This window comes from Nanorana parkeri, unplaced genomic scaffold (genome assembly GCF_000935625.1).
Source record: "Nanorana parkeri isolate BGI_ZX_2015 unplaced genomic scaffold, ASM93562v1 scaffold327, whole genome shotgun sequence".
Classification (NCBI taxonomy): domain Eukaryota; kingdom Metazoa; phylum Chordata; class Amphibia; order Anura; family Dicroglossidae; genus Nanorana; species Nanorana parkeri.
In genome coordinates, this window is record NW_017306595.1 from 1,309,166 (window position 1) to 1,320,139 (window position 10,974).

At 41.6% G+C, this 10,974-nt stretch overlaps 1 protein-coding gene across 2 annotated transcripts in view; it reads left to right on the forward strand.

Moving 5' to 3' along the window:
• Positions 1 to 10,974, forward strand: part of SMN1 (survival of motor neuron 1, telomeric) — a 15,535-nt gene that overhangs the window by 1,926 nt on the left and 2,635 nt on the right. Inside the window, exons 2-7 of one of the 2 annotated variants that reach the window (XM_018558229.1) lie at positions 2,944 to 3,015; positions 5,330 to 5,455; positions 6,143 to 6,343; positions 7,166 to 7,321; positions 7,870 to 7,941; positions 10,024 to 10,134. In XM_018558229.1, coding sequence (XP_018413731.1) covers positions 2,944 to 3,015; positions 5,330 to 5,455; positions 6,143 to 6,343; positions 7,166 to 7,321; positions 7,870 to 7,941; positions 10,024 to 10,134 — 738 coding nt within the window. The remainder of the gene's footprint in view (positions 1 to 2,943; positions 3,016 to 5,329; positions 5,456 to 6,142; positions 6,344 to 7,165; positions 7,322 to 7,869; positions 7,942 to 10,023; positions 10,135 to 10,974) is intronic. The other variant, XM_018558230.1, reaches the window with a different exon arrangement.

A 10,974-nucleotide genomic window follows, 5' to 3' on the forward strand; every position in this document is an offset into this window, starting at 1 on the left:
GGGGGGTTCACAAACTTTCACATTTCTCATCTTGTTCTTGGACAATCAACATCTCCCTTGACTTTCCTTGGGGTGTGTGTGTCCGTCTGCGAATGTACGTTCCTGACACTCATTAGAACTGTGGAAGCAGCTTGGATGAGCTGCAAAATGTCTTCAACATTACAGGTCCAGTTCAGTTAAATGTGACTACGCTTAGCTATACAATGACCTGGATGAATGAGAATATTCACAGAAATGTGTTCACTAAGGGGCCTATTCACAAAAGGGTGAATAATTTGGAGAAGTGAGCAATCTAGGACAACATAGCTGAACTGGAAAGCTGAATTGGTGAACTTTTCCAAATTGTTCACTTCTCCTGCTTTCTCCAAACACTTCACCCTTTAGGCCACGTTCACACCTGAACGTATTTTTTCTGCTCGTTTTTTTCGTTCAGTGAAACACGCGTTTCACTGGCGGTATGATTTTTTTCTCTCCTTATTTTCTCTATTTTTTTTTCACTTTCAAACTTCCCGCCAGCTCCGCCCCCCCCCTGCGACGCGGCCGCTCGCAAGGGACGGCAACGTTCTGCCCTAACATTGACTAGTCGCTGACGGCCACAATTCGCACGTTCAGACCCAGATATGCGGCTTACAGTCCAGTCTTTAAACGCTTGAACAATGAGCCCCTCTTGAACATTTAACAAATTCTGCTGTTTTGCTGATACTCGCTCCATGGCTCGCGCCAACAATCATCGCACGTTCAAAGGCTGTTAAATCGCGTTGTTTACCCATATCTTCAGAAAAAAATCACTTCTACTGTCGTGGTAAACAACCTGCTTCCCTATTTATAATGGTCTGGCCTTCTAGCAACTTCAGCACCTGATTATAGCTAATTTGCCTACAAACGTCAGGTGGTCATAATAATCTGGCCACTCAGTGTATAAATATACCATGTCCTCCATTATCTACAAACACTCAGCGATCACCGATTACTGACTGTACTGCTCTCCTTCCTGACAGCTGTCACAGGAGGCTGAGCGAGTGGAGCGGGAGGAGAGCTCAGCCTCCTGTGACAGCACTGGCTGTCTCCGCCCACACCGCTCTCCTCTGATCTGTGACAGGAGGCTGAGTGGTGTGGGAGAAGAGACGCCGGCCGCTCACAGCACTCCCCCCCCGCAGCGCTCGGCCGCCTGTGACAGTTTCTCTCCTCCCCGCTGGGACACAGAGCAGCGCCCAGCAGGGAGGAGAGAAAGAATGGATGTGCCACTGTATCGGCCAGAAAATGGCACTTTCATCATTATGCCAAAAGTTTCATTTCCAGCCGATACGGTTCGGTGGTCGATATATCGGTGCATCCCTAGTAGTTATTGTGACCGTGCAATATGAATTGTTCACTTTTCTGTAAAATTCAGATTTTACAGCTTTAAGTGCCCATACACCTGGCGATTTTATCTTTCGATTTCCAAACAATCATCAGCCAGTCGATGGGAAAAGAGCGATCAGCATTACTTTACAACTGGCTGAATTTCGTCTATCCGGCAGGCTAGAAAACTTTTTTCGAATTGTGCGAAAATCGATGGATTAGTGGCATTTTTGTATGAAAAAAAATCGCAACACTGAACATGTGCAAACGAAAATCTGTTCTGTCGATCAACTTAATTCGGTCAGTTTGTATCGCTAACAAACGATAATTAAAATTCACATTGGCCTGTGCATGATGAGGCAGTCGTGCGGAAATAGAACGGCGGGACAAAATAAATAGAACGATAATTGTAAGGTGTACGGCCAGCTTTACAGATGCCTCAAGATAAATGGCAAACCTCAGATACTCCGGTGGAGTATTGACAAATTGCTGTGAACAAAACAGACAAAGCCTCTCTTATAAATAGGACAAAAAACACTTAAAGGGTTATTACATATCATTGCAGGTTAACCCCTTCATGACTGAGGCCTTTCATTTTTTTGCACCCATGTTATATTCCACATTTTAGGCCTGAAAATTACTTAAAACCCCCCAATATTTTCTGAATGCCAAGACCCTATAGAATAAAATGGTGGTAGTTGCAAATTTTTATGTTGAGCAATATTAGCGCAACTCCTTATTAAACCCTAAAATTTAGTGACCAATTCAATTAAATGCCCCAAAACGCAACAAAATACCAATTTTTTTTAATGTAATATAAAAGATGAGTTTACAACGAGTAAAACGATACCCAACATACCCAGTTTACAAATTGCGTGCGTCCGTGAAACGGCGAAAAACTGCAGTACCCCAAAAAGTCCATAGAAGACACTTTAAAAGCCCCCACAGGTCATCAATTTAGAGATACTGCAAAATACTGGCCCTAGAATTATTGCTCTTACTCCAGTGTGCGCGGGGATACCCAACATAAGTGTGCCCGAAGAAGGGGCCGCCCCCTGCCGTGCTTTCCGGGGTCCCGGCGGCTTTTGCTTTTGCCTCCCCGATGCTGGCGACGCACACTGTACGTTGTCAGTCACGAAGGGGTTAAAGGAGAATTATGAGGCGAGTGATTTTCACTCATCCTCATAGTCCTAGCCGACCTGTGACAAAGAAACTGTCACACGTCGGCTCAATAGATCGTGAAGTGAGCGACACATACTGCCACTCGCTCACTTCTCGATCATGTCCCTGCAGAGAGCCGTGACTGTCACTCATGGCTCCCTGCAGGGATTCACTTCTCCGATCCTCCAGTAATGTCGGGATCCCTCCCGGCTGCGGCGTTCTCAGTATACCGCGAGCTGTAGCTCACGGTATACTGAGCTTTGGGTCACGGGAGGATGCTAGTTTCCTCCTGTGACCCTTAGAACTATACAGAAAAACACTTACCCCATAGTTCTCCTTTAAAGATGATCGGTTATTATGCTTCTGGACTCTTTATATAACAAAATTATCTACTGATATGTGTACTTATTTTCTAATTGGTTTGTTTTTTCTTTATTTCAGAGTGATGATTCTGATATCTGGGATGATACTGCTTTAATAAAAGCATATGATAAAGCAGTGACTTCTTTTAAGGTTTGTTCTGTTCTCAGACTATTTGTTGTTCTTTATGCACAGCCTACATCTTACTGAAGCTGGTTATATACTTGGTACTTTGATTAATCCTCTGCACAGTCTCCTATTGAGGTAATAAAAGTAATGCAAGGATATACATGAACAAACCATTTAATGTGTATCCAGTCAGGCAGATCCTCATGCTCCAAACCTGATGGCAGATTTAAAGTAATACTAAAGTCAAAAAGTTTTTCAGCTATTTTAATTGCTGATGAAATAAATGGACAGATGCTGCACCTTGATGTTTAAAGGTTTTAGCTTCTTGCAGAATCCTCTGAGCCCCGGCCCTGATATCCTGTTATAGGGTGACTCCTTTCCCTTTGCAGGGTCCTTTGGAGCCACCCTTGTGTGTGCTAGTAAGCTGCGTGTGTTATCACAAACACACAGCAAGGCACTTCTTCCTTCCTGCTTCCCCTCCTACTTCCCTCCTTCTTTCTCCCGGCTAGTAGATGGACAGTTGCTGGCGACTGCACTGTCCCTTGTGATATTGTACTGGACAGGAAGTTGAGAGAAGCTGAGCTGAGAGAGTTGGAACGGTTTGGAAACATGATGACTATAAGTGCTTAGGCAGAAATGTAAATAAATATTTAGCTTTTTGCTGGGCAATGTATATATGTTAGCTCTGGATTTATTATTTAAAAAAGTTTAGTTTAATACCACTTTAACCCCCTCACGACCCTGAGCTTTTTTTCAGTTTTTGTGCGTTAATGACCAATGCACTTTTTAAATTTTTGCTGTGTGATACTTTCTTGCCAAGTGCACCCACACCTATTATATTTTGTTTTTTAGAGGACAGATAAGGCTATATATTTATATCACATATGTGTGCGCGTAACGCCTCACTTAGTATTAATAATATATCATTTAAAAAAAAGAGAGAGAAAGAAATGTAAAGGAAACTTTTTCCCCAGTTTTGAATATTTTTTAGAAAAATAGCACAGCTAAAAAAAATGCATTAAATGATTTTGTCCCTTATTTGGAAACACCTCACATCCCTAGGATTTCCGAAATGTTTCTGTACTTCTCGGCCTAAAACTAAAACCTAAAATTTTTATTTCTTTTTTCTCTAAAAACAAATAGTAGTTAGGTTAGTGGCATTAGATGTCACTGTCATGAAGTGTCACTAACTGTTTCACCTAGGTATAGCGACATACTATGAACACCGTCATGAGATGGTTAAATAAGAAAAAAACTAAACCCTTGGGGTGATAAACAAATCTGCAGCTCAGCTGCAGATTTTCATTGTTACAGGTTCATTTTTTATAAAAAATTATAGTATAAATAAAATTGTAATTTTTACTTTTTTTGTCAATTATATCAAGCAGCTTGATAATTTAATACATTTTGTACATTTTTGGTTATTGGGCTGCTCCAAATGTAGGAGCAGGACAATTTGTTCAGAGACCATAACATACAGGGGTACAGGTACCCTTAAAGAATAAGATCACACGGGGACTCGTACACATGCAGAATCCAAAACTTACACACAACTTGATGGACCTGTGTCTTTATTCAACCTCAAATAACATGTAACTATGTAATAATAACCTTAGTGATACTGATCCTGACAGCATGTCAGGCTCAGATCTCACTAAAGGCTTCTGATTATTCCCAGATGATCAGAAGCCTTGAAACTAGCATATAAATATATTGTTACATATTTATGTGCTGAAGAATGTAACAAACAGCCTCTACAGATTGGGAAGACCCAATTCTCTACATATATGTCAAAACTGAAATAGCAGAGCGGTGTGCACACCATTCTGCTATTTTAGCTGTCAAATATCGGACTTTACAAAAGCTTAATTCTTTACTTAATGGCAACACTGAGGCATCCATTAATGAACGTTAACTGCTGATTCCCAGCGGTTACCGGCTTTTTTGATTCCCGAATAGCTGCTCACGTACGGTGTACAAGAGCAGTCATTTGGGCACTTCACGATGGAGACGTACAGTTTAGGTCTCCAGTCGTGAAGTTGTTAAGGAGATTGTACAATTGGATTGTAGTGCATATGGTCATTTTAATACATCAACAGGGAAAATTAGAGGTCTATCTGTTGGCTTCTCATATGTAAAATGTAATATTTACTTTTTAAAAAATATATTTCCATTTATTATTTTAGTACTGAAACAAATGTAAAAAAAGTTTTAGTATGATAGTAGTCTGGGTGGAAATATTAAAGACCACTACCTCTGCATTGTAAATCACTTACAATGCAGATTATTTTGTCCAAGTGTGACCTGAGAAAAGGATCTGAACACATTCTTCTTTTAGAAAGCTCTGAAGAATGGAGACTGTAACATTGGACCTCCGTCACCAGAGAAGAGTACCAATCCGAAAAGAAAAAATAACAAAAAGAACAAGGGCAGGAAGAAGAACAATGCACTTCCCCTGAAAAAGGTACTTCACTGATCTAGTTTATTCTCTTGTTTGATCTCAACCTCCCTGGCAGTCTGATTATCCCAATATTTTTTGCTTTTTTTTTTTTTTGTCTATTTTGTATTTATTTTATTTCCCGCCGGTTCCCGCCCCCCTGCGACGCGGCCGCTCGCAAGGGACGGAACCCGGAAGACAGATGCCGGCATCGGCCGGAGCACACAGTGCGGCTTGTAGGGATAGCTGAGTGTATGTAGCCTGCTCTCCTCTCTGACACGCTGTCACAGGAGGCTGAACGTGCGGTGCAGTGAGGAGAGCTCAGCCTCCTGTGACAGCGCTGTGGGAGGAGAGACACCGGCCGCTCACAGCGCTCTTGTCCCGCAGCGCTCGGCAGGCTGTCACTTTCTCTCCTCCCCGCTGGGACACAGAGCAGCGCCCAGCGGAGAGGAAAGAAATCCCGGATGCGCCGATGTATCGGCAGGAAAATGGCACTTTCGGCCTCTAGGCAAAAGTGCCATTTTCGACCGATATATTTCGCGGCCGGTATATCGGTGCATCCCTAATCTTTAGTATTGGTTCAGATCTTGTAACTTTTTTTTTTTTTTTAAATATCTTTTGTGGGGGTTTTTTTGTACTGACCAAATTGTTTTCTGTTGCACATGTATAATGGTTCTCTATAGGCTAAATTCTTGTATATTCTTACTTTTAAAGTGGAGAGTTGGAGACCCATGCAATGCTGTTTGGTCAGAAGATTGCAATCTTTACCCAGCCACTATCTCTTCTATTGATCCAAAACACGGGACATGTATTGTTGTGTATACTGGCTATGGCAACAGCGAGGAGCAAAATCTAACAGACTTGCGCTTCCCTGACAGTTCAGAAGTAGATAGTGATCACAAAGATCCAGTACAGGTAAGAGTTCTGTTATATATATTTTTTTACTGTTGTCTTTCTCTCCTCAAAGTGGCCATAAATGAGGCAAGATTGAAGCATAATACATGCATTTGTGGCCCAGGCTTGTACACTATACACGGGGTGACTGCAAAGTGGTGTCAGCACTGTCTAACGCTCTCTTCTGGGTTAGCAAATTCCACATGACAAATCTGAGAGGTTAGGTCTTCTAACATATGATGCTAAAATTTTCTACAAGATCATTTAATTATCTGACCAAGCTCATTCAGTAGTGTGATGTTTTTGATCTTTTGTTGAGCCTCACGCTCCTCACATGGGGAGGAGGTGCGGCGTGTGTGGAGCCGCGAACAGGGGCAACTAATCGAAAGCCGATTAATCGTTGATAGAAAACGTTGTCAGCAATTTCAATCATCGATTGTAATCGACTTAGGCTTTGCATGATTGAATAAATGTCAGTCAAAGTACGGCAGCGCTGAATACTGAAGAATGGTCTGGACAGGAAGGGGGGTTTAACACCCCGATATTAAAAGCAATTTTGGTTAAAAGGGGTTAAAAGCAATTTTGTGACTTGTGAAATAATTATTGTGTATGAAGTAGTTCTTAAACATTCGTGTATCTACATTGTCTGCTATCACTTTCTGCAGTTGACAGCAATTTTATGCTCCCCTGAAAAATCTAAATAGAACCCATATGTACATGTTTAGCAACCAATTTCACGTCATCCAAAGCTGTTGGTTAAACAGCAATATCGAATTGCAGTTTTTGATTTCATTTTTTTTTTTTAAACGTATATAATACTTTGCTAATGCTCCTTATTTTCAGGATGTTAATGGGGAGAAGCATTCAACAGATGAAAGTGACAGGTCATCTGCGGACTCCGAAAGCAGAGATCAGCGCAGTGCGGCTACAGCAAAGAATGCTCCTTGGAATACCCATTTCCCCCCAGCTCCACCTCCCTTTATGCCAGGGTTTGGACGGGTAAGAGTGCAGGTTGCATTATGTGACAAGCTTTAACTTTCAGACTCTGAACACTGCTATGCAATTTCTGGACATCTAGGTGGGCTCTGTTACCTGAATGGGAAGGTTCATTTGTATGGAGGGCATGAGCTGTGATTCAGACACAGCGTCTTGTGTGCACCGGAAATTTGACATGCACAGACTTCAGTCTATTTGTTTATAGTTTCCATGTCATTGCTTCGCACTCTGTAGAGGTGAATGTAGTATGCGAGTCTAACGTCTCAGGAAAGGTAGAGTAGTGCATTGTCGCCTGAGAGCAACGTAATGCTTGTCTGAGCCATAAGCCAAAGCTAAACAGACAAAATGTGAATATAATTGCAGATATACGAAAGAATGGCTTCGTTTAATTTTGCTTGTGTAGTATTCCATTCACATTGATTAGTCCACTGAACCACCCAGTTTTATCAGCCATCACATTGGGGCTCACTAGGCTATGTAATGTACAGCAATGAATGGTTGCTTAATTTGTACTTGTACAGTAGCAGTGATAATCATTTATGTATTTACAGCCTGGTGAGAAATCTAGTCAAGCGCCTCCATTCTTTGCTGGCTGGCCTCCATCATTTCCTCAAGGCCCACCTGTAAGTCATTGTCTTGTCGCAATATAGGGATCATGTATGAAGAGGTGACAAAAGGCATAGTACTTTAGCGTGTCTGCATGACAGCTGCAGCTTGTCAGCTTGTATTATTTTTCAGTGTCAGTATATTTAGCATCGTCTTACAACCTGACATCCCTCTCCAATGGGGCTTAGTAGTAATTTATATCATGGAAGTGTCATACCTTCAAATAATATTATTGGCACTAATAGTTAAAATCAAATTGCTCATTCAGGTTTGAGTGTCTAGTTTAGGTAAAAAAAAAATAGAATATCTTTCACACAGGATTTAAAAGCAATTGGGCTATACTGCTGTCTACAGGAACTTTGTAAACTAGCAACAAAATAGCCCCTTATACTCCCAAGATGCTTCAGTTTTTTTCCTAGTGCATTAGAAGAGCTCGTGTTTTACTTGCCATTTCATTTTTTTTTCTTCAAGATTATGCTCCTATCCAGATGGGCATATCCTGAGCAATAGCTCTGGAGGTCAGATCCAGAGCCCTCTGGTCTATGGAACAGCAATGTAGAAAGCATTTGCTGTGCATGAATTTTTAGGGTGATTGTCTCTTTGAAGTGGTCTGGGACACACTTCTAGAAGATGTCACCTGAGAATAAAAGTACTAGTGTGCCCCAGTTGAAGACGCATAAGCCTCAAATTGGGAAGACTTCCTTGTCTGAGAGCAAAAAGAGTTGCTTTTATTACTCCAAAAGGGGGAGAGACATTTGGTCTTGGTCAGAAAGCGTCTTGGTTTCATGGTTTCCAGGGGCCACAAGTTAAGATTTACATTCTCTGCCCCTTCCGCGCTTCATGATACCCATCCTACTTGTGTCTGCACAGACTTGCAGACCTCCATGCTGCTCTTGCAGATCTTTTGAATTAAGGTGTTAATGCCATTAGTTCTGTTTCAACAGTGACAAGGTTTGAGGGGGTTTTACTCCAACCTTTTTACAGTTCCCAAACCTAAAACCACAAGGTTGCTAATAACCTGCCTTTATCAGTGAGGTTTTCTAGCTTTTTCGGACATCAAGGCTGCATACTTGCTTGTATGTCCAGGTAGGTCTTGCCAGAACAATGGGACTGGGGACCGGCCGATTATCTACATTGGCCGGTCAGCAGGTGGTTAAGGGACACAGGTGCCACCCCTCTTTCTTTAGTGATCTTACTCCTCTTAATGCTTCTCTAGAAAACTGAGGTATGCTGGGAGTGGGAGGGGTTATACCAGACTGTTCACTGTTTTATTTATTTGTGTCCAAATCATCGGGTAGGCAGCAGTAGAACTCAATAGTATTTGAATCCTGTCCCTTAGTGAAAATGGAGAAACGCATTTTACGATAAGTACAAAAATCACATCATTTTTTTTTTTTTTTCTCTTATGCTTTTTTAGTTTATAGTTACTTTAAACAAAAAAAGTAATCCCACATAAAATACATTCTTGCTAAACATGACACTTGGCATGCCTCTGCTCCTCTTTATACATTTATCTCTAGTTTTATATTTTATGTTTATTATTTTGTATCTTCATTGGTTTCAAGACACGCATGATGGTTAGTTGTTTGTTGGTTTTTTTCCCACCATCACCAAGACTGTGGAAGGGCTGGGACTTTGTGCGTGAGTCATGTGTCACCAGCTACCCATTTCAGCAATTCTATATTATCCCTTGTTGAACATTGCAAGGCTTTCAGTTAATCCTAAAATGTTAACCATTTCCTCCTGAATCCTAGAAAACATAAGAAACTTTCCCAACTCTATACAGGCAATGAGAAGCGTTGGTGCTGTTATTGCAGGCATGAGGAAGTGTCCTTGGGTATCAACACCTGGCATGGTCCATGTTAAAATGTTAGCATAGCATTGCAAATGCTTATCTCAAATGTGTATTTTGGATTAACAGATTCACCTAATTTGCATGATCAAGCAAAGCATTTCTAAAGGGTCTTTAAATGCCTCCCAAATGCTTATTTAATGCCTATCAATGGCTTTCAGGCCATGTGTTTACTACCTGGAGTATTTGCAGGTAAAACTATAATCTGTTGTTTTATAAAGTATCCCTTGTGTTTTTTGATGTTTAGTTGATCCCCCCTCCTCCTCCAATGGGTCCTGATATCGCAGAGGATGATGAAGCCCTGGGAAGCATGCTAATTGCCTGGTATATGAGTGGCTACCATACTGGTTATTATCTGGTGAGTGTGTATCTTATGATTCATATTTGTGAAATAATATTGCTTTACCTTGTAAGATCACCAGACAATTTTTATTTTGCTCAATAATATTTAAATATAAAAACAAATTAAATATGTTACCCAACCTCACTTCTAATACCCTTTTTAAAAGGGAGCTTTAGTAGATTCAAAGATAAAACTCTGCTGTGAGGTAGTGAATTACATTATATGCCCAGATACATATATTACCAAATAAATTGGATATGACCCATAAGGAAATTATTAAAACCATCAAACGAAATGCTGCTGGTCTGAAATGCAAAACGTCAGCACTTTCTCAGTGTAACAAAGCTTGCCTGCCCCTTCCTGCCTCCTGCACATTCCTATTGGCCAGTGGGGCAGTCCAGAGGTGTTAGAGCTTGCCTCTCAGAACAACACAGAATTCAGCTGTGTCAGAAAATGTTGGAAGGCTGTTGTAGGTATGTGTACACACATCTGTGTGCCCAGAGCTGTCCCTAATTTCTTTGCCGCCTGAGGCAGCCAGAAAAAGGGGGCTGGGCGGCAGGTGGGTTGTACTTATAGTCGCCCATGCTGCTGCCCGCCCCCCCAGATGAGATGTCTCATGGGGACACCCCTGGGTGTGCCTACGCTTTATACCTGCAGGTTTGTTTTTTAGTGTTGTCTATTTTAAGCTTAGTAGATTCCTCCATCTAAAGCGGGGGTCTCAAACCTCCGGCCCTCCAGCTGTGGTGAAACTACAAATCCCATGATGCATCTCTCTTTGGGAGTCATGCCTGTGGCTGTGAGAATCTTGCAATGCCTCATGGGATTTGTAGTTCCACCACAGCTGGAGGGCCGGAG